This window comes from Tinamus guttatus, unplaced genomic scaffold (assembly GCF_059628265.1).
Source record: "Tinamus guttatus ecotype Peru unplaced genomic scaffold, ASM5962826v1 Tinamus_guttatus_pri_ptg000213l, whole genome shotgun sequence".
NCBI classification, from domain to species: domain Eukaryota; kingdom Metazoa; phylum Chordata; class Aves; order Tinamiformes; family Tinamidae; genus Tinamus; species Tinamus guttatus.
Genome location: NW_028288747.1, coordinates 10,027,316 through 10,052,029, shown reverse-complemented (window position 1 = coordinate 10,052,029; position 24,714 = coordinate 10,027,316). Strand labels below are relative to the sequence as shown.

General features: G+C 37.2%; 1 protein-coding gene across 1 annotated transcript in view; it reads right to left on the bottom strand.

The window, feature by feature from the left end:
- The window catches only part of CORIN (corin, serine peptidase), a 114,200-nt gene that overhangs the window by 61,564 nt on the left and 27,922 nt on the right, over positions 1-24,714 (bottom strand). The window contains exons 4-5 of the mRNA XM_088524720.1: positions 18,804-19,014; positions 2,068-2,249 (exon numbers count right to left, since the gene is read on the bottom strand). Coding sequence (XP_088380846.1) covers positions 2,068-2,249; positions 18,804-19,014 — 393 coding nt within the window. The remainder of the gene's footprint in view (positions 1-2,067; positions 2,250-18,803; positions 19,015-24,714) is intronic.

The following is a 24,714-nucleotide window of genomic DNA, read 5'->3' as shown; positions in this document are numbered from 1 at the left end:
CCTATAGTCTATCATTTCCCTAACATGTAATCTGTTCATATTCAGCATCATGAACAATAGTGCACGTAAACAAATTAATTTAAGATGACATTTGTTTTAAACAACAAAATGTTAGAACTGCCAAAGTGGCATAGGCCTCTGCAATCTCTCAGGTAGGAGTAGTTAATCTCAAAACCAGTTCAAGATATTTTCCCCTAGTGAGAAACAGTAAATTTCCACTGTATACTTTTCTATAATTCATGCAAATTGCTGCATGAATTACAAATCGGCCATTAAGATTTAGTGGCGATTTTGAACACTTCAGCCAACTACCATCTGCCAAACGTTAATAGGTATATTTATACCTTACCTCCTGCTCAGCATGTGTACCATACATGAATGAGCCCCAGGTATCTAATGTTCTGTGCTTCCTTCAGAACTGTACTTCATTCTGTGCCAAGCATGAACGTGCTCAGTTGAGGATACGTTGGTCACTCCTTTGTTTTACGCTCACTGCTCACTATAAACCCTTTACCATATTTATGCATTGATCATATAAACTCTTACTTCATTTGTTATTTTGCTCGCTATTACTATATTCCTAATATCTAGGATTTTCATCACTACAATATCAAAGGCAGCAAAGCATTTAGCTTTAAAATATCGCTGTGAGGTAAAAGGATGCTTTTATTCCCATTTTACACACGGGAAATTGAGACAAGAAGAAATTAGGCATTTTTAATCTACTTACTTATGGTTCCCGTTTGCAGAGGTCCTTAAGACCTAATTTTTCAGAACATGTAGCACATATTTATCTCACGTAGCCAAAACACAGTTCCCAGTGGCTTTCATTACAGCAACTGGCCCAGAATCCCTTAAGAACTCTGCAGGAGTCTTATGGATAGCATTCAGTTTTCCTGGAAGGCAGTCAACTGTCTTCCCCAAGACACAATCCTTCATGCTTCGTTCTGTATTTCCCTGCCACAGCCATTACTAATTTTCCCAAAGGTGAGGTAGGTAGGAACGACACCCTCCTTCATTTTATGATTCCACAACACACGCCCTTACAGACGAAGGGAACCCCACTCAAAAAAAAAAAAAAAAAAGAAGTATTTAAAGGCTATAGTATTATACATATTCAGAAAGGAGATAACCAAGGATGTACAAACACTCTTAACTGTGGTATTACCTAACTTCTGAAGACCCACCTTACAACCTCATAAATATTTTAAGGTCACTCTGTCTGTATAACTTGCCAGTTTGTTCGTTTGTTCGACCAGTTTGTTCGTTTGTTTTAATTTTCAGTATATCATCTCTTCTTTTTTTATTATCACCCAAAAGTCATTAACACAGAATCTACAGACTGACTGTACAAGTCCTTAGGCTCAAAGGATGCTGTGTATCAGCAGCAAAGGACCATCCTTTGGACTAGCAATAGATAAAGCAAGAGAAATCCAGCAATAGGGCTGCCAAGGAGAAAAAAAAAAAAAAAAAGAAAAAAACAGGCTTGCTGCTTTGAGGTCTGATCTCACCTAGATTTAGATCCACAGAACACAGCAGTGACTCTGAGAAGATGGAAGCAGTCTATGTTTAAAGAGGCTTCTAGAGACTTTCCCTCACAGCACTCTCAGCAGCACACACTGGTGGGGGTGTCAGAAGTTGGATTTTTGACAAGTTTACAATTTGATCGGCTTTGGGTTCATTTTTACAGCAAGGACCAAAGAGATGCATTGGAAATTTGGCCTGTGTATCAAGTTTGGGCTCCAAAGCAATAATCTTGTGATCCCTAGTTTAGCAAAGGAAAAAGTCACCAGAGCTTCTTTTAAAGGGCATTTTCTATGCCTAGCTTCTTTCTCTGAAACAGATGGGATTTTCTGATGCAAAACAAAAGACAGTCTCAATGCAATACAAGTCTTAGAAAAATTCATGACAATCAGGCTTTAACTTTATCATGGTAATCGGAAGTTACTTAATAACAGAACCAGAACTCCTCAATTTCATCCCAGAGTTTGTCCTATAGAACGAGACAAACATATTATTAAATAGTAACCCCTGAACAACAGTTAACAGTTAAAAATGGAAACGTACTTTGTTTTCCTTTCTCTTGGTGTGGTGAGAAGCATACCCTTGTGGCGGTGTCATTTTCCGTTTTGTTTTGGAATTGGGAGCACTTGAGGAATTCTGGCCAGGAAGCATTTACCATCCCCAAGACTGGCTCACAGCCTTCTTTTGCTGCCTCACAAAATGTCCTGCAGGGCAGTAGGCCTCGACTGGAGAAAAGAGACAGAGAACAAAGATACCAAAGATTATTGCTCTAACGTATGTCAGAGAGAGAGACAAAAAAAAAAAAAAAAGAAGAAGAAGAAGAATTTTAACTTGTACACAGCTGTACCAAGAGCCATTGCTTCATTATTCATTTAAGTTGATATAAGGTCTGTCTTTCAGGCCAAGTTTAAGTCCGAATCAGACTCAGAGCAGTTGATGTTTCAACTCTGTAAGTTGATACTGAGATTTCATCAACAGCTGAACCAAAGTAACGCTGTAGTGACACAAGACAGGAAGGTTTGGTCCCTTATCCTCTTACCCCAGATTGTCCAGTCCTTCTCCCTCTAACTTTTGCCAGATGTTTCATGAGCTGATGAAAAATCACTAACTTGACAGAAAACTCGGTGTGCTTTTGACTGGCTAAGTTTTCCAACAACTTAAGCGAGCTGAATCAGCTCATGGAAGGAATCAGCACCCACCAAAGGTAAGATATAGTAAACTAAAGCACCCCACTTTTACCATTTACAAGCTATTATGCTGATTTTCCTTGAAAAGACAAAACATACTCAGTGCCAGGAAATGGAGCAAATGCAGTAAATACCAGAATATGACTTGAGTAGTCACAAAAAAAAAAAAAAAGTAATTTTTAAAATATCCCAAGTTTAAAGAAAGCAGTCTTGGCCATGTCTTATTTTGAGATACATAACTCCGTGTTTTTCTTTAATCTTACTCTGCATGTACACAGGAGGAGAAATTAAAATAGGTAACTATGAACTGTCTCCAGTTCCACACACATTTCTCTCTGTTACTTGACAGAGCCATCAGCTGTAACATAAACTATCACTGGAGCATAATGGAGTAAAACTTTCCAGGAAGCAGGTACTTGTACCCAAGAGTGTGCTGGCACAAACAAATATCAGAGCCCAAAGGCTCCATTACTTCTCTATGCAAGCAACGCTTCTCTCAGCCATGTGCGTGTTCAAGATCCATTGAGAGAGCTCAACAGTGCTGATGGGGCTACATGAAGCCATCTGATAACACCAACCTGCTCACCAAAACTCCAGCTTGCCAGCACTACGGCCTTACACAACCTCTAGAGCTACAAAATCTGTCATAGCCATCTCCAAGTTAGAAAGAGGCCTAGATACCCAGCAGGAAGAAGAACACATCTGAGTGCTCTTTGACAGCAGACTATGTCAGCCTTTTGGATGTGATAACAGAAAGGCCTAAAAATGGCAAAATTGATCTCTCACATACAAATCTAATGCACTATCATTATATTTTGTCTACATATGAATTCCTAAATGGAATATACTTTAGTGCTCTTTGCACACCTTAAAATATTCTTTAAAAATTATCAGCAAAAGATCATGATGCTCAGGTACACTCATAATTTATAAATTAAACTAAATTTATTAATTACAACAACAAAAAACAGAAGTCACATACATATTCTAACTAGAATAGATATCATTCATGTTTAAAACATTTCAAGTTTTCTCAGGCCTAATTAAGATAAAGTCACATATTCCTAATCACATAACAAAAAATGTGCCTACATCTCTGACTTGCAAGTAAAATAGTTTCTTTTGTAACCATTATTTCGTATCACTGGCTTTGTTTTATTACAAAGTATAATATAAATTGTAATTTTTCAGTTAGCTTGAAATCAATTTTTGTCATTTCTATGCTTAGGGAACATGAATGATGAATTCTAAAATAATGTGATGTTTAAAATATGATTAGCATGTTAACTTAATGTGTATTTGTTATATTTTTAGTGATATTTAATGATACTTCTGGTTTTATAATATGACATTTGATTCTAACCAATATATTTTTAATAGTGAGCACCAACACAAAGCAGGCATTAATTTTCTTATACAATTTAGAAATAACTATGAATGAAATTATAAATAGTGAAGGCGATGGACAGAGTCATCTGCTGCTACTATCAACTGCACTGTAAATAAAAGTTAATCAGAGAATTAGTTGTAGCTAAAAATTGTTCTTCCATCACAATCATCAGCTGCCAGGACCATTACCACAGATGATTTTCTTATTATCAAATTCCAGTAAAATTTCATCTAGGAAACAAGGCAACTGAAGTGAACTCTATCTAAACAAATGTTGCACTGACCTGAATGGCTTGAGGCATCGTATTTGGAGGCATCGTTAAAGTAGAAAATGTCAACCAATCCTCAATGGAAGGAACATTTATGGAGCTCTAGAAATGTGTGTTAACTGATGGGTATAGTTCTGTGGAAACAGTTGATTCTTTGAAAAATTCTTGAGAGCACTCCACCTATAGAATTCCATGGGATCCAACAAGCTACATCCAAAGCAGCTGAAAGCACTGATCAATGTTTTTGTAAAGCCAATCTCTATCACCTTTAAAAGCTCATGAAAATATGGACAGATCACTGATGAACAGGAAAAGCCCCAAGTGTGTTAGGAGAAGGATAAATTAGTGGAATTAGTAGAACGCAAAATATTCATTTGCATGAACATAAGCATCTCTTTTTTCAAAATAAAATATTATAAATCTCACTTTTTCACCTTGACCTATTGAAATGACTTACATTTTCTGAAATACGGTTCTTTTTCTGTTTAGTAACTAACAAGAAGGATGTGCTGCTGGTGTTCTTATTCCAGTTGTAATGGCAACTTCAGAATATCTATCTTTAGAGAAACAGTCTCAAGTAATGCTAAGGACTTTTACGCAGTGCTAAATGCCTTTTAAATGCTGCTCTATTAAAGTTATCTCAGATATAAGACAAGGACCTTTATCTTTAAAGTCGTCTCTTGCAGCTCCCTAGCTGGCAGCCTCCTTGCTGCTTGAAAATAAGCACTTATATTCTGAAATAGAACTTTTCAGCACCAGGCTCTGATGTGCTGAAAGGAAGAAAGTTTCTGCACATATCTGGCTATGTGCAAAACCAAGAATAAATGGTTTCTCCTGATGACAGGAACAACTAGTTCAGTACACTCTTGGTAAATTAAACGTTTGCTATCTGACCTGAAATGTCTCTTCAAAGATGTTCTAAAATGCTCTCCTGTTTTTTAGGAAGATATAGATATGGAGAGAAAGAAAGGACACAGCAAGAACACTGCAGCAGGCATCACTGTTCATCTCCTGACTGGGGCCTGAAAAACTCCCTAAACGCAGGGGCTTTGACAAGACAAATCCCCAAGCTTATGCTGGTTTTATGATTTGTACAAAGAGAAAAAAAAGAAAAAAAAAACAGTGCTTGAGGACTCCCAGATAAACTTAACACAAGTATGAAATACTCAGATTTGATCACTATCCTCCTTAATCCACACCTAAATTGTTAAATTCAGAGCATCACACCTTCAGTTAGAGACCGACAGCTCTGCCAGTCATTGCTCCTGGCTGACGGAGACGGGCAAGGCCCAAAGGCAGATGAGGAGTCGTACGAATACATTAACTCCAGCAAACGTAACCACAGCAAGGTCCAACACAGGGATCAGGTTTTCAAAGCCCTTTCAAACATTTAATCACTCGTGGCAGTGGAAATTGTACACAAAACAGTTTAAAAGATATCTGTGTAAAATAAAACTGTGTAAAGTTACACTTGCATATAAGAATTAAAAAGCTTCCAAACATTTTAGGAGCTCTTTTTTTTTTTTTTTTTAATCTCAGTACATTCATTTGCATCTAAATTGATTTAATTCTATGTGTAAACCAGAAATACAAAAAGTTCACCTCACTTGCTTAGTTTATGCAATTCTCAATCTGGGTATTTCCATGTGGTATGAATGTTTGCATATATTCACAATAGATATAACTTAGAAATTACTAGGTTCCCAAAAGACAACTGCGCAGTGATTAAATAAACTAAACAGAATTTATAGTCTCTAGAGAAGCTTTCACAAACCAGAAAATATAGGATTATCCACCAATTACTGCAATATTTGGCCCAATTTCAATATTCAGTCATGTGTGCTCCATAAATATTTCAGGATAATGATCAAGTTTAGTACGGATATATTTGCTTAGTCTACAGAAGGATGAAAAGATAATTAAAAATCTCCTTCTTGATTAGTCTATATTTATTGTTACTCAGAGACCAATCATTTTAGAAATGAACTGGTAGGTCTATGACAATCTTATCACAATTTATTTGGCGCCAAAGGCAGGAACAAAAGGAGTTTATAATGCATTACAGTGGAATTCTGCTCTTTGGAAAGAGCAGAAACCCTAAATTCATGGGAAAAAAAACTCTTGCTGCAAATGGGAGTTCGATTAAAGGATAGAAATAAAATTTTTAACTCTGTAGTTGTTTTCTCCACACTTAGAGATGCACACATCAGTTATATCAATTGTCTATAAATGCTTATCACTAGAAATTACGTGGCAAAATAAATAAAAAATGATCTTCAGTTTATTTAAACAGGGTAAATAGAAGAAATACTGTTTTTATTTTTGCATATGCTATCTTCAGTAAAGCTGAAAGGAAGCTTCTTTAACAAAGCTTCAAAACACTTTTATATCAAGTATTCACTGAAGCTGGGACACTGAATGCAGAATATCCTTAAACTATGTTAACTGAATATAATATTTCAAGGAGGCTACAGAGTGCCTGAGAGCAGGTGACCTGACTTGTTTTTTTTTTTTTTTCCAAACACCTGAAGTTCACTTAAATTGGAATACAAATTGCCTAATTATAATCATATGTGTATATAGTTCTTGTCACTCACTTAAAAATATTTTACATTTTTAGTAGATTTTTTTTTCAGAAATTATTGCTTCTATAAAACTGATTCTTCATTGCAATCACATTACCAATCACAGGGCTCATCAGTGAACTTCCTAAGTCACTCAAGTGGCTGTTTTGAGCATTAAAAATATCAAAGTAGTATATTAGAAGTAGCAAGGAGAGGAAAGATTCTTTTGATGATTATTTTCCTCTTGCTGCAGAATTTAATGGCTTTTCTAATGAATAATTATTCAAGTAGATAAAGGATTTGGCTTTCAAACTCAGCAGCTGCTGAAATCATGGTTATTCATAAGTGTATGAGCTAAAAATGTTTATGGATGCAAAGTCTGATGCACAATAAATGGAGAGGTGATCCAGTAAAGTGAGTGCTGATACTGGTGATGTGTGAAACTGCTGATGAGGAGGGGTCAACCCATGAAACGCGCCAAAATTATGGAAAGGAGCAAACTGAGATTCACTTTTGTGTTTAAACGGCCCTGAATCAAACAAATTGAGGTTACAAGCTGACACACCAGTCATTGATAGTTCTAACTGTCATTAATACTTTTTGTTATTTCCTAACAATAAAGACTTCCACAAAATATAAATGTCACAAAAGGAAGTGTCCACAAAAGAACAAAGAGCCACAATCAGCATTAGTTTTTTACAGTGACACTTCTCATGAAGTCTTTCTCTGTCTCAATCATAGTACTTCAACAGGCAGAGTAGTATTTTTAGAGCCTGAGACACTAAAAACAGCTATACGGGAGGATTTAATTAAAATCACATAACTACTTTTTGATTTGTGGCCCTAAAAAAAGGGTTGTTTGAGCTTCAAATTCACATCATCAAGAAAATGAGCTGTAAAAAAAAGCTATGTATTTTTTTCCATCTGAGATCAGAGGGTTTTTTTCTGATGCTGTTTAACCATACATTGATGGGCAGTCTTGAAAATTTATAGCCCAGCCAGCTGGACAAAACAGGTAAAACATGGGAGAAGAAAGTTGCACTGTCATGTTAATAGCTATGGAAACCAGGGCAGAGAAGGAAATTTGCAGCAGAGCTTAGAATTGAGCCTGCAACTCTTGTACCCTGTCGTTACATACAATATTCCCTCTTAAGTTAAACCTGCAGATTCACCTCACTCACTATCATTTTTTCACTTTGGTCATGATCCAATAAACACTGAATGTCAGAGGAAAAAGCTTTCTTTCTCATTTTTGAAAATTATTCTCTCAACGTCATTCTAAAGGAGAAAGTAATGTAATTAAGGGAAAATGCTCTCTCTGAGTTTTCTTACAAAGAGTTTGTCATGTCACTGTCTTTACATAACTTAAATATTTTTGTTCTGCTGCACTCTCCATGCTACAAAAAACCATCTAACATGCCGTATAACAAGCAGTTCAAGGCTGACATGAGCAGATGTTGCCCCAGAAAGTTGTTCTACCCATTCCCAGTTAGACTTCTTAATTCTGCCTCTCGTGACTTCCCTCCCTTTTTGTGCCAGCCTGATACTTTATGCTGCTAGAGAACTAATCAGAATAATTATTGCCATTTTTATTCACATCAGTTTCCCAGTGTAACTTAATATGGCGCAGAACGAGTATTCTTGTCTGGATGAGGAAGGAGCAGGAATCCGCTAGACTAAAAAGCAAGCAGGGAGCAGCAGAATAAGACCAATTCTCTGAACATCACTTCCAAATTATGCCAGCTTAAGGTGTTCCATAAAACTGCCGTCTAAGACATTTTCCAGAGAGCTTATGGAACCTCCATCCTTGGATATACTCAAAATTCAACCAGATGTGGCCCTGAACAACCCAATCTTTGAACTTGGCTCAGATTTGAGCAGGGGGGCCAGCCTAGATGAGCTCCAGAGGTCCTTTCCCACCCACGTGATCCTACCCTTCTAATCCGTCTGTTCTGCTCAACCTGAAAGCAGTGGGTGCTTTACCCTCTAGCAGGGTGACAGGAGCTTCTCACAGGAGAAGGGAACCTGAGGACAGTTAGTGTCTTTCTCACTCACTTTTATTACTTTTTAAACCAAAGATGGTTTAAACATAATTTGTTGATAAATTGAGCATTGAAAAAGACATGAGCTGAACACACATTGAAATCCCTGGAAATCCTTTGACTACTGTTCAGTCTGAAACATTCTTTGTTTATTAATTCCTGCACAGGACAGCTTATCTATGGGTGAAGCTTTGCTACAGTAAGATCCTGTCATGTACATTTTCCTGGTTTTGGATCCATATGCACAGCTCTATAGCATTAATTCTATGCGAGTCTTCGTAGAAATGCAAATGATTACTGAAAGCTTCTGTCCTGCAGTTACTACAGTTTAGTAAATTAAATAAAGCTAATTTTAAAAAAATCCAGCATATATATTAAATTGTCAACCAATAACAAGGGGACATGTCCATTTTCTTATCTGATGTAAATAATGACTTTAATTATATTGAATTATCGTTATTTATTTATGAGTAATATATGGCATGTGTAGAAGACAGTAGGGATGACCTGTGATCCCTGGTGAACATAACAGCCTAGAGAGCAGAAACCACAGCTAATAACAGACAACACACACTGCAAAACATTTGGCCAGGCGGGTTGCAGGCAATCAAGCCGTAAATTATGCATTCACAAAATTCAAGAGTCCTCCTAATTTCCTTTTCTGCCTCCCTCTCTTGACTCCCCTGGGCAGTGCTGTAAAATATGTTTTCAAAGGGACGTTCCCACGTGCAGACTGTTCTTAAAAATATTTCTCGGCTTGATAACGTTTTAACTCTGGCCTATCCAGGACTTCTCCCATTATACACTTTGAAAGAAAATCCTTTTGTGATTTGGAAAGTCTTCGTGCTCTTCTCTACAAACTGTACAGTTTGGTAGTTATAAAAAGACTATTTGCTCATGGGGAAAAGAGAGTTCTCTGAATGAGAGAAAAAAACTTCTCAAGATCATCTAATTTCTCTGTCCTGCTTTCCCTATATTTTGTCCCCAATTTTTCCTTCCCCTACACTGCATCTGCCATCTACTGGTGCATGAGGGAAAACAGCTTGAGACCAGAGACTCTTTTACGTGAAGATCTGCACCTGGCTTCAGTGCCACCTCCAACTAAGAGGGTTGCTCTCACAAATAACCCTTCTCACCTTCACCCACACCAGCTGAGCCATGACCTAGATGGAAACATTTGCACACTTTGGCTCTCACGCCCTTGTCAACTTAGCACACGAAGTACCATTTTTCAGACTTTGAAAGACTTTAAAGACTTTCAGACTTCAACCCACCAAATTTGGTGGGTTAATATCTGTAAGTGTAGGTACAGAAACCCTATTAATGAAGTGCAGAAGTTGTCCTAAAGACAGCACATCTTCCATTCTACCTCTCTTATCTTCCTACTCCCAAGAGTCATGATAGAGCATACCACTTTCTCAAGCTAGACTCTTACAAAATGCCAAGTGCCATTGCTCAAATACACAGAGATACTAGAAATTCTTGGCAGTTACAGAATATTTTTTCATAAGCAGAACAGTTGTTCTTGATTTTGTCCAGGCTATTAGGCAGATATATATAATTTTCTTTTTCTTTCTTTTTTTTCTTTTAAAGTTTGCCCTTAAAAAAAAAAAAAAAAAAAAAAAAAAGAGGTTAAAAGGTCTTCCCCTTTCCCTTCCCCCTGCAAAAATTATACACATTTGTAAAAGTGATCTTCTGGTAAAGCAATGTGAATAACTTTACATAAAGTTCAGGTTAACCAATTCCACATCTTCACCTACACTTTCAGCTTGCACTCTTTGCAGATATGGGCTTTATATTTCCCACCTCTATACTATTTCAGCTCAGTAGCCCTAAGTGGGTCCTAAGATGATGAGGAGTTCATGCTGCCTTCAAAATCAGAGTTGAGAGGGACAATTCAATGCATAACCTTCTCATTAGCACATCTTTTTTTCTCCCTGGTAAGTAAGAATTACACAATAATTACGAAATTATTCATTAAGCATGAAATTATAAGTAATGTGATCCACACTGAGAAGGAAGCTATTATAAATATGCAAAACTAATTTTAGCTATAACTGTGACATCATTTCTTTGTTTCTTGAGATTATGGTCAAAGTCAATCTCTCAGATATAGGTCAGTATACCTTTCTTTGAAGTCACATGCATATCAGCTGATTCTTAATTCACTTCACCTCATGAAAAATATGTTCTGTTGACTAGACAGAAGAAATAAAATTTTCTTTCCTGATCAATATTTTTAATTAGAATGGGAAAAGAGGTTTCAGATTTATTTTCCTCCTTTAACTGATTTCTCTATGCAAGCACTCTTGTCACTTTCTGAAGTCACATATTGTATATTTTATTCATACACATATCCATTTATTGCTTATTTAATTTTCATTTTGAATTATCTCTAAACTGATTCACTGTCCTTCTATTTGGACAAAGAATTCAGATATGTTCAGCACTTTCACTGAAACACGGTTTCAACCATGACTTTGTATATAACATTTGCTATTGCACATAAATATTTCCAAAAATACCTAGGAACTGCTAAGTGCTATTTGACAGATATATTAAACAGACATTGCTGCTACTTTGAATCTCTAAGTTGCACATTACACCTGCCAGCCATTGTATTTTCTTGTTGCTCTGAGGCAGGTTGAGTTAGTCCATTATCAAATTCTGGGTGGACTGGAGCTGAAACACAGTATTTATGTTGCGTGGGCAATACTTTGCCAGTTGTTGCAGGTCTTATTTCTCTTAATACATGACATGTTAACTGTCTACTAGTAGCATCTCTGTTGTAACCAGCATACTTCCAGAACCAGATCATGTTAAAACTGTTGTTATATCTATTAGTAAAATTAATAGCTATTGGAAGGCATATCAACTATTAGAAGGGCATAGGGAAAGAAGAAATATTCAGACATTTGACTGGTCTGGGCTTTCTCAAGCAACACACCCCTGTGTGTCCCTCAGTTTTTCTGCCAAATGGAAACAATTATATATGAATTTCCTCTACAGAATGCTTTAAAACAACACTGACAAACTCTGAAATTATTTGTGCTGGTAAAAGCTCACAGTTTTATCACTCTCTCTTCCTCTCTAACTTTTGCCTTCATTATCTGACAGGATTTGACCATAGACATTTTTCATTCATTGAACAACATAATCTCAGAGGTGTAAGTCACAACCAGCCTTATCTGAATCACAAATGGGTTAAAAAATGAGATTTGTATTAAGACTTGGTTATATATTCAAAGACAAAATTTGCAGCTTTTTTGTAACAGTGTACATAATTAGACTTTGACTTTTAGACATAATTGTACATAATTAGACTTTGGGGTTCCCAAGGGCTCAAAGTCAAGACAGAGAAACATTTAAAACAAACACGTGTGATTTCAAATTATCTAGACACAGAGTGTCCTAGCACTGAACATCACCTTTGCTATATTCAGGACAGAAAAGTTGAAATTTATAGTCTTCTGTTTCAAGAAAGATACGTCAACACATTCTTCAGTGGCTGAATATAGAACAGATGGATCTCCTTGGTACACAAACATTGCCAAAACCCCAGCTAGAATATCCTTTTTGAGTCATGTTAACTTGCACCATCACAAGCAAAGGATAATAAAAGGAAGAAGCAACTCCTACAATATGTGAAAAGCTCAATTACAAACTCAGAAAATAACCCGAGTGATTGGTAAAAAGACTGGTAGCCATTTCGCAAGCTTCTGAAAGCAGCCTCCACTCCATATGTTGAGGTCATGGCAAAAAATGCACTGCATGGAATCATGAAAAAAACTAAAAGGCGGCTGGGAGAGGTAGGAGGTAATCATCCCATCTTCCTTCTCAGAGTACTAGCAAGTGATCATTGCCAATGCCATAGCTTAACCCTTTTCAACCAGGTAGAAGCAATCCTAATGAAACCACCTGAAACAAGATTATGGTAAGGAATATGCAGTTTGAAATGTCCTTTCAGGAGGATTTCTCAACACAGGAATTTCAACAGTGACTCTGCTGAAACTGTAGCTTGGTAAGGTTGTAAAAATGTAAGCATTTTTATACAGCTGCAAAATGGCAAAAACCCATGCAATTGTAACCTGGCACCTCTGGGCAGATGGATTACAACAAGAGAGTGAGGCAGCCATGTCACAGACTGGTTATCAGATCAGTTACCCAAAGTTCAGAACAGCTGCTATTTTATCTTGGCGTATCTACCTGCTTTGTTACCAAAACTAGGTAGATTAAAACATGCCAGCGTAGGATTGCCTATTCAGACAAATAAATATACAATATTCATGCACAATTTAACTTTATGCACTTCACATAGCAGGCAGTGACTTAAATGTATGCCAATACTGTCTTTAAACTACATGCTGATACTTTCCTGTTCATACAGTATTAAAATAAAAATTATCTTCAAGGACAGGTACAGGATCTGTGATCAGCTAACATTTTCTATTAAACATTCTTTTACGTTTAACTCTAAAAGAAAGTGAAAAAAACATCAATGTCAGCGTGAGCATGAGGAACAAAGAATATGGGTAAGTTTAGAGTGTAGTTCACAAAAGTAAGAAAAAGGAAACTGCCATGTTACTGATGGGTTATACAAAATGTTGCAGACTTAGAAGCACCTTTCCCCTTTCCTCCCCTGTACCTCACCCATTAAGAAAAAAAAAAAAAAGTTATCTGCTTATAACACCAACACACATTTCTAGATTATTTGCTAGGCATAATATTTCATTGTGGTTTATGCCCTTATTAGTAATGAAGGATGTTATGGTTTTTGTTTTTTTTTTTTAATAAATTACAGAAAATGGGTAAAGACAATGAACAAGATAAAAAAGGGGGGGGGGGGAGGAGGAAAGTGTCACTGAGTCATAAGCAAGCAGCTATTCATAGTATACTCAACTGCATAAAAACACACATTTTTTTTTACAGCCATATTCCTATTAACCTATTTTGTTCTAGTTCAGAACCTCCCTTCCATCCCCAACATAGGATGTAGTCCTCTGCTCGCCTCTTCAGTTTTCTGTTTATCTTTACTAGGCTACTGTTATTTGTAGCATGGAGATAACAAGAGAACATATAGATAGTGACATGACAAACTCTTTGTAAGAAATACCCAGAAAACTGAGAGAGAGCATTTTCCCTTAATTACATTACTTTCTCCTTTAGAATGATGTTGAGAGAATAATTTTCAAAAATGAGAACGAAAGCTTTTTCCTCTGACATTCAGTGTTTATTGGATCATGAGCAAAGTGAAAAAATGATAGTATTTGAGGTGAATCTGCAGGTTTAACTCAAGAGGGAATACAGTACCTAAAGACACAGGGTACAAGAGTTGCAGGCTCAATTCTAAGCTCTGCTGCAAATTTTCTTCTCCATCCTGGTTTCCATAGCTATTACCATGACAGTGCAACTTTCTTCTCCCATGTTTTACCCGTTTTGTCCAACTGGCTGGGACAGAGGGGGCAGAACCTTCAGGGGCAGAAAGCTGCCCATTACTGAAGGCTTACGCAGTATGTAACGCAAAAAAAAAAAAAAATGTATTTCTCTGGTGGACTCCTTGAGCATTGAAAATAAAGCTGCTTTCTTTCAAAGACCTCTGACATAACAAAAAGCAAAGGGAATAAACACATAAAGGAATGAATGGCTGCATTATCCCGAGAGCAAATTATACTGCTGCTTTATATAACAGGTATTGCCTCAATCGGCAGAGTTCTGGGAAGAGTTTAAATTAAGCCTGGTCTCCAAAGGTTTATTGCATTGGAGTCTCATCATTTGAAGAGGTTTTCTCTCTTCTACACAGAAGCAGAAATACCCAAGCTGTGAATTTCTGCTTTAGAAAACAGCAGAACAATGAAGCGGTGTTACAGGAATCCATAATCATCAAATTTATTCCCAGTACAGAAAATCAGAAATAAGCCAAACACACAGGCCTTCAGAATTTCATACAGCTTTCCTGTTTTACCAAACCTTTTGACAAAACATGGGTATTCACAAAATGCAAGCCCTGCTAAGAAATATCCTTGTTTGCACTTTGTAGTTATAAGCTGGCTTGCCATGAACTGCGGCTCTATTATTTTTGTAGCTTTAGATTTTAGTTGCAGTTTGGCTTTATGAATACCATGTTCTTCTTTCAAAAATCCGAAAACACTGCGACTCTTTTGTATTTGTTTTTGTCACCCCAATCCCACCCTGGTCTTTTGCAGCACAACATCTGAAGCCTATAGAACAGGGGGAACTCAAGACAAGTGAGTTGCCATAAAGAAAGCAACAATCACTAGCTCCTAGTAACTGAGCTTTGACCTACGCTCGGTGTCTCCCAATAGTAAAGTAAAATTCATTAGCTTGAAACACTACTAATCCCAACTAACAGCTCTGAGGGTAGATCTTCCTTACAATAAATGAGGTACAGTAACATGTGTGTGCATTTAATAGCAACTAGTCTCAGACTAATACCACCCAAAAGGGCAAAGCTGCTCTCTCAACCTTGAATGTTTCCAAAGTCAGTTAAGCACATCATCTAGCCTGAAACACTCTTCCTACAGTGGTGTCACTTTTCAGTTTTGACTCATGTTCTCTCTTAGCAGTGCTGCTGGGCTATGCTAAATTAAGACTAGGTTTTTAAAGTCTAACTTTGAAGTAATATGGGAAAGATTTCATCCATTCGCCCAGAGAAGAGGAAATTTCATAATTCTTTTATATATGCAGCCTTTTTAAAGGAACTGCTTATATATGTTTTTAAAGCAGCAGGACAGGTTGGTCATGGATTTAGTTTCGGAAATACATCTTTCAGATTCAGTTTTACTGCCACACATGCTTCCTACTACAGTAAAATACAGGATAATTTTTAACAACACTGTGGCAGTATTCAGAAACTCCAGTTCCTAATTACACTGTGCACTACACAGACCAAAGCAGCTCCCGGCCCAGAAACATAATCTCCTTCAAGTGTTAATGAATACGATATTTATAAATGCATGAAAGACAAATGTGAAACAGAAATTTAGATCTCAGAGTAAGGCTGTGTAATGACAGCACATTGGCTGCCGTAGACTAATGTTTTTATCTTCCGTTCTCATGGCTCCTCCAAACACGCTGTTGTAATTACTGCTCCCTTGGCTGAAGCTGCCAGCACCGACTCTCGCTGCCGTACCTAAGAATAAACATCTGAGCGTCCCACGTCTCATTTCTCTCTATTGCCTATGCAGCAATTGTCAAATTATACTTCAAATAAATTTGAAACAAAACTATAAAACAAAAGTATCAACAGTAGCTTCTCTTTAATTTCAGATTAAAAGTTATCAGCAGTCAGAAGAGCTGCAATTCACTGGAGGCACTCGTGCTAATAACGTTAGTAATGCACTGCTGTACATTTTGTGATACTGTAGGTTAAAAACAAGCACATTTACAATTCAAGGGCTATGACATAAGAACATTCATTTCCTCCGAGCACGCTGCACAGGGACCGTTCTGCTTCTCCACATTCCCTAGGTATGTTCCTAACACTTCCCAAATGCCTCTGTTCAAGAGACCGAAAACAGCCCTACCTCTTCATTCTCCATGTTTATGCTCAGCACGTACAAAGTGACCTGCTATTATTTCAAAGCTTTCCATATCAGTGAAAAGCTTTCTTCAGAGACATTCCACAGACACAGATAAGAATACCCAAATTCAGCTCACCTTTGACATGTCACCATTATCACTGAAGTGAATATCCCAAAATGAAGATATGAGGCTTCTTAAAAAGAACTACTGTTGGTCCAGCAATATGCTGGCCCTATTGTTTGAGTGCAATAACCTGGTTCTACACAAGAGACAATAATTAGAAAAAAATCACAGCAGTGCCTACGTAAAAACTAGATTTAACAAACCAGTGCTTCAAACACCACATTTGCTTTTCCTCGCGCTTGTCACTCAGTCTAAATTTGCACCGTCACCCACGATACCCACCCAGATGAGACATCTCATTATGTAAAGTGAAATCCAATTCTCACGTAACCCTGCATCATTTACAGTCTCACACGGGACTTTCTTCTTGATCAATTCTGCAGGGGCCGGAACAATTTCCACAAAGAAGATTTTAAAATAACTTCTGAAGGAGGCACAGTGACCTCCACAGTGGAGTAAACCAGGACATGGAAATACAGTCCCCGCTTTGCAACTAAAAACTACTAAGAGAAAGCAATTGTGGGAAAAGCAAAAACAAAAACACTGAAAATCCCTGTCCCTTGAATCCCACAGTATTCTGCTTGATACCCAAAAACAGAGCAAATACGTTTATGTTCTAAATACTAATTTAAATTTTTATTTTTTAAATTACCAAGATGTCTGTTATAATGTAACCAGATCAGATTTTGCTCCATTACCTCAACCCTGTGAGAAAGATGTCTTCAGGAAAGAAATGGAAATAGAAAGTTTTTAAAAGTTACTCTTTTACGACTCTGAGTTATGAATTTCGCACCTTTGACATGTCCCTTTCATTCAAGAAGATTATGAAAAGTCTAATTCCAAACAGAGCAGAATAAATGAACTGACAGAAATGGCCTGGTCCCCTGTTGAACCTTCAAATATATGAGTTTATTACTTAAAACAACTTTTCTGATTTTGCTGTATGATTTCTTGAAATAATAGGTTGTTTAGGACTGCATGGTATCAGACTAACTGGAACAATTGAAAAAAATACATTAATTATGCAATGAGTTAAACAGGGTTAGTTGAAAACAATTTTGGAACAGGTCACTCAGTCTAACAAGTAGTCTCATTCCACTGTTTCTCATGATCTTCAGCCCTAAACCCAATTAGATAAGCATTTGTGTGCTTTTCTACTACATTAATTTTCTCTGTTCAGTAAGCTTAATTGATTCATCTAGAAATCATTCTGCTACAGCAGAAATGGTAGGCATAGATTACCTGCCATGGGACTACAGCTTTGAGTGGCAACTATGTGTTAGCTCAGTTTACCTCATCTCGTAAAATTGTACTTTCCCAGGCCACCTAGGCATTCTTAACTGCACAGCTTTCAGCTCCTGTGTTCTGGTCAAGTGCATCATTTGTTCAACTGCCATATTCTCTTCCATTGAATTTTGCAGCTAATGAAATAAGGAGAAAGGATTCTTCCCCCTCCAGAAATATCATACAGATTGTGTACATATCAAAAAAAAATCCCCCCATATTTCCTTCTAGCATTCTTAAATGCGTTCTTTTTCAAATGAAGTTTAAAGAAAAAAGTTATCGCATAACATACTGATGTGCAATTATGTAAATGCAGAATCAAGACAACTATATTCAGGCTTCCCAATTTATGTCAGTCTCTCCGAATACAACTTACCACATATACATATGCACACACACACACACGTCAACAAGTATATATATAAAGGATTAACTTTTTCATAAGAAAAAGATTTAAGGGAACATTAAATTATTTCAATAATTTAAGAATATGAATCTACTTCCTCTGTGTTAAAATTAAATAACATCCACCACACTTTATGCCAATGGTATAAATATCCAATGCATTTATATGTTACATAGCATTCTGTTTTGGCATATCCAAATTGGACAGACGAAATACAAGAATTCTGGACAGCCTTTGTTATGAAAATAAATCTGCCCTAATACCAGAGTTTTAATCTGTGTACTAGCAATACTTTTTCTAAGATAATTTTATTGCAGTTAGTTTATTTTGGCAAAAACATTGTGAATAGCTTTGACAGACAGGGGTTTTGTAACGAGATCATAGGCTTAGTTCAGATTTGCCCTCTTCTGATCTGACAGACAGTATTTTACCACGTTGGCTCTAGTCACTGACTGATTTTTGTTCTCAAATACCTGTCATCACCGTCACTGATGCATTCAGGAAGAGCAAGACTACAGCCAAACATCATGATGTGTTGATAGCAGCTGAGACGGTTGAGATAACTGAAGAACTTCAGGAACTTTTCCATTTCGATGCTTTTGACAATGGAAAGAACTGAGGTTAGAGTGGTGTAGTTATATGGCAGCATTTGGCACTGGCTGTTGGTGATATTTATGCAGGCACCTGTGAAATTAAAACAATTAAATTTAGAACAAACGAACCAACTACTAAATGGTGATACTCAGCCTACATAGAATTTCTTATATATAATATATAAGCAGTTCCTGTTCCTTACAGATAACATGACACACCACAATGTTATTACAACACCGTCTAAAAATGAGCATCTAAGAACAGAAGGCATCTGGATAAGCTTGGATATGCAACTAACCTCTTAAAGATTTTCACAATTCTCTGACCTTCTCAGTCTACAGAACTAAATTAGTCGCCAAAATGCCTGGTGACACAAACTGGATGAGCACACCACAACAGCTGAATACAGCCAACTTTGGCTGAAGTCAAGTAGAGATGCAGTATAGAAAACTAAGGCTAATTGGAATTGCAATGTTTTAGGATGTTTCCACCAAGTTTCTACCACTATTCTGCTTTGTAGATGCTCTTCCTGCCAAAACTCAGCAACTTCCATTTTTCCCAGCATTATGTAGACTCCCCTCTACAGTCTTTATCCTCTACCCCATGACTACAGGTTTTGTTTTAATATACAGGTTGAACACCTACTCTGTCCTAACATGTTACTGATCCACTCTCTAGCTACCAGAGATCCTTCTCTGCAGTACAGCAGGCTCCCTCAACTATAAATGATCAACAGGTTAACATGTCACATGAAGTTCTAAGAGTGTGTTTCATAAACTACACAAAATTCAGAATGGCAAGAACAAACCATTAAAATCTAATACTTATGAGATCTCCCTGTTTTGATATTGACCTTCCTAGGCCACCTAGACATACTCTGGTACGAATTACATTCAAAACATGTCTATTTTGTACAAACAGGGCACAGCTGTTATCAAACAGTGTTGATCCTAGTCCAGCGTCAGTCATTTTAGAACTGCCTGCTTCCAAGCATTGTGTGGGACACCAACACTTGACCTCCTGTCTCTATAAAAACTGAGGATGTGGCTACATGGGCTGTAGCTCTAAGGTCTCGGCAAAGCTCTTCTTCACTTTACCATCTCACACAATCTTCATTGTCTAAATGCACTAGTGGCAAAAAGTTCTAAATCTGGTATCTACATAGTCCATATACATAGATCTAATCCTAGTTTCTACATTCTAAGAGTTAGTAAACCAAAACATAGCGCAGAAAAACACTTCATTACAATTTTGTAAAGTTGAAGTGTCCTTGAAGGGACTGACATAAAAAGGTTTCTTATTTTATCTAGATTTGGTAAAATCCAATCCCTATTTTTCCAGTTTCTGATAAGTATACTCAATAAACTTACCCTGCGTCTCTGTCTCCAGAAATATCAACAAAAATGAGGATTTGGATTTTGCTTCCCTAATAGAACAACAAGTCTCTGCCTCACACATCCACAATTACACAAGACCCCCAACCTCAATAGTGCAAACAACAAACCTCAGCACCAGTATATACCCACCTTCTGCTACAACCTTTTCTCACTCCTACACTGCAGTGAGTGATGGAGCTATTCATCCAGGAATTATATTTTCTATATAATTCAGGCTTAGATTCCCAGGGTCACACCTCTCATGTTGATTCACTATTAAAGGTAGATGCTGGGAACTTAACAGAAGTGGTAACTTTCTGAATTAAGAAATTTTTCAAAAAAGTGCAGAGTGCAGTTTTTAAAAGGGTCTATGCCTAGTTTCTAGGAGTGTCTAGTACCACACACCAGTGGTAAAGCTTTGCAGAAAAAGACCTGAGGGCCCTGCTGGACAAAAAGCCAGTAACGTGCAGTGCAGCAGAGAATATAGAGGTATCCTGGAGTGCATTAGAAAAGCAAGAGGTGAACCTGCCCTTTCCTCAGTCCTGGTCAGCCCATAGGAAGGTGACTGAGCACTGGAACAGGTTGCCCAGAGAGGTTGTGGAGTGACAGGCAAAAGCTGACTGGATAGAGCTCTGGGTAGTGTGGTCCAGATAGTTCTGTTTGAGCACTTGGATTGGACTAGACAGTCTCCAGAAGTCCCTTCCAATCTCAAATGTTCTAAGATTCTGGGAACTGCAGCAGTAACTGCAGGGCTGCACTCTCAAAAAACTTCTGTGGCAAATCAAGAAAAACTACCCGTGTTATCACAGTTTTAGTTCTGCACAAGGCTAATTAGCTCAGGAAAAGCCATGCACTTACACGGCACAGAGCTGCACAGCACAGATGCATCAGCCCTCTCTGAGCGAGCCCCAGACCTCCAATCCAGCGGTGCACAGGCATTATTTTATCTCCACAGTCCAGGCCTGAGGGAACCTTACTGAATTTTCTGTTTTTCTCTCAGGTTCCGCACAACTGCATAAGCTAGAAGAGAGTCATACTTTGCATAACACTTGTTTCATAGTCAGGTTGTTTCACTTAAATTGAGACCAGAACAGAACATGAAGATTTTCTATTCCCACCACTTGCATAAAACAAGCTATTAAGCCCCTCCATAATTCTTGAATCAAGCCCAATAGCTTGTGACAGAGGGAACACATTCTTTGGACAGACAAGTGTGTTCAGTGCCAGAATTGCTCCGTATGCAGACGAGCAGCAATACAGACACAGCATTCTAAGGAGCAAGGAATATTTTATTGCAAAGGATACTCAAAGTAGTCAGTGTTAAGTAGGAGGAAGGCCATCTAAAATACAGATGAAATGGACCACTTATTTAACAAGAATATGGTATTTAAATAAAAAAATAAAGCAGATAATGTAAAAATACAATAAAGAGACAATATTTTAAGGGTTTTTTGTCCCCCCAAATAAAGGGGAACAAATCTTCCACTGACCAATAGTCATTCAAATAAGAAAAGCACGTAACCATTCTACCAAATTACTAACTGCTGCTTCATTTGTACAGGCTAATTGCATTTTATAAACTATTCTTCGCCCCAGTGCCAGAATGCTAATAAAATACATGAATGTATCTGACTGATGGGATAACATACTAATACCAAACATGTTGTTAAAAATAAAATAAAATAAAAAAATAGTCCAGAGGGGAGAAAAAAATTAATGATTACATAGGAGAAAAAAGCAGTAGTGAATGGGAATAACATGAGAAAATGTGATAATCAGAAGAGTGTGATTCCTAACTATACAGGTCATTTCTGACATTCAGGTAAATGAAGAGTTTTCTGTTTATCACTGGCTAATAACAAATGGGCTGAACTGGTAGAAATGGGTTTCTTCCTATTCCAGTAATTACAGTGCAAGTTTATGTTTTCATATTCAGCTTTGCTGATACTAATTTAAACCACACTTTTTCCACTTTCCCTCTCCCCTCTTTGGATTGTTCCCAGATTGCACCAGTCAAGGACTTATTTGCAAAGCTACATAAGTGAAGCAGACTAGACAGAACTGAGCCAAAGGAAAACAACCACCTACATGCTTTCAAGAGAGGCAAAGCTTATGGCAGCCCCCAAGAAGCAAAACCAGAACTGTAGATTGAAGCAGATCAATAGTTTTAAAACTCTCAGCTTTGACTGGAGTAAGGTCATGACTACGCACCCACCGGTGGTCCTTGCTTCTGACCATAACATCGGCCTGTACCAGAAGTTGGCCCAAAGGTTGAAAGTTGGGTTTTTTTGTTTTGTTTTGTTTTTTGAGGGGGGTGGGGTGGGGCAAAAGAGGGTAAGAAATAACTATTTCACTTGGTTCAGGTCACTGAGCTTATGAGCTTCATAGCGATTTAGCAGCAAAATACTTGTGGTAGGAAGCAGAAGGGACCGCGTAGTGGCAGGAGCTAGCGGGTTAGAAGAGAGGCTGCTCATAGGAGCTAAGCAGAACTTTCATGATGTGTCACCACTGCTGAACTCTGCACGACACTTTGAAAACAAAAAAAAGCAAAATACACTTTGCACCAGCAGAATCAGTTCTTGTCAATGAGACATGAAATAAAACATTTTAACCTTCGGTGAAAACCAGAAAGAATGACAGCATTCACCTGGCCCTCTCCTAGTGACAAACTCCAACAACACAGAATCAAACCTCACTTCTAACATGCAAGTATCTTTAAAATTTCTTAGAATCCAAATAAAAAGAGAAAAATCAAATCAAACTCCTGCATTGTAACTTGCAAGCCGATCTAACTTGCCTACAGCAGTAATTTACAGACTTCTTGATATGGGAACCACCTTCAGAAAAAGATGTTACTTCAATCACAGCTGGCATTTGGTCATAACCTTAAAAGGATATTGTGATACTGTGTGATTTCAAAATGTCATGTTTCAGATATATGAAGCTCTATAACATCTTTTTTCCCTCCTTATGCCCTGTTTCTATTGCATATCCGGATTCTCATGGACTTCTGCAGAAGATCAAAGGAGTCTGGGGCTCCACCTAGAATCTGGTCTTCTCAGAAAAGCGTCTTTCCAGATCTCATTAATATCTTCACATATTTTAATATCTGTTTTAATTTACTTTGATATCTTCGTACATTTTTCATTTAAATTAAAATAGAAGACAGGCAGACTTTCTGGCCTTCCTCCAGCTATGAATTTCTCATATAAAGGCTTCTTTGGACCAAAACTGCATTTCAGATGTTTCTCCACGATTCAGGACAAGCTTCCCACTATTTGATTTTACTATGAAACATTTCAATATATGCCAGCAGTTAGAATCGATCCTTTTGAATCAGCCAGCGGGGAGATCTATAAACTGTTTTCCCAGTGGTTTAAATATCAGTAGTTAAAATCAACAATTTTACAACAAAAGAAAAGTAACTGCATTTTTTTTAATATAAACTTTGAATTGAAAACACAATTTCCACAATTCACTGCAGCCTCCATTCCCTCATAAGAAAGCCTACTGGCTGCTGAGCTTCCATGTCAGGTTACTGTTATACACTAAATATGTTTTCAGACACTTTCTTGCACTTTTTCCACACTGCCAGAAAAGCTGTGTATTTTTTTTCCTCTCCCATGACACATTATATCATAACAGCAAACATTAATTAATCCTTACAGAAGGGCACATAGCATATTAAACTGCAGAAGAAAATTAATTATACACAAACCTTTTGAATTTTACGATTAAGAACAGCACTGGTGGGGTTTAGGGAGGAAGCTATTCCTTTTAATCCCTTGGAAAAGTACAGTTCAATTGAAGAGAAGAGACCTTAAAAAAATTAATAAGCTAATTATATGATAAATAATTAACAAAATCAACATAGTGATACTGTTGCAGTCGAACTTCAAACTACAAGAACAGTAAAGTCTGAAGGAAAAAAGATACTTTTAATTAGAACGACTGACACAGAATAAAGTACGAAGAGCATCTCTGTCAAATGAAAATTCTGCAGATAAATTCAATTGGTTTATGAGTATCTCCTCCTGACAGTTATACCAATGGCTAAATCATATCACAACATCCTCCTGCCAGCAACTTTCAGTGCCTAACAAGTACTGACTACTGTTTTGTCTCACACGAATTCATAACTACAATAAAACTTAGACATAGTTGCTCTCACTTTATTTCCCTTGGGTTTCTTTTCTCTTATATGATATAATGAGAGGATTATACTCACTAAAACTTGTCTGTTTTTTTCCCAGCTTTCGCAGCCAGTCCAATAAAAATAGTCTTCCTTTCCAAATTCAAGCACATGAAAAAGTAATTAAAAAACTGAAACACTTCTACAAAGGAGATTTAGTTTTGCCCATGCCTTGTTGCACTTTTTGTGTACTCAACATAGCACACAGGAGCATAAACTAGA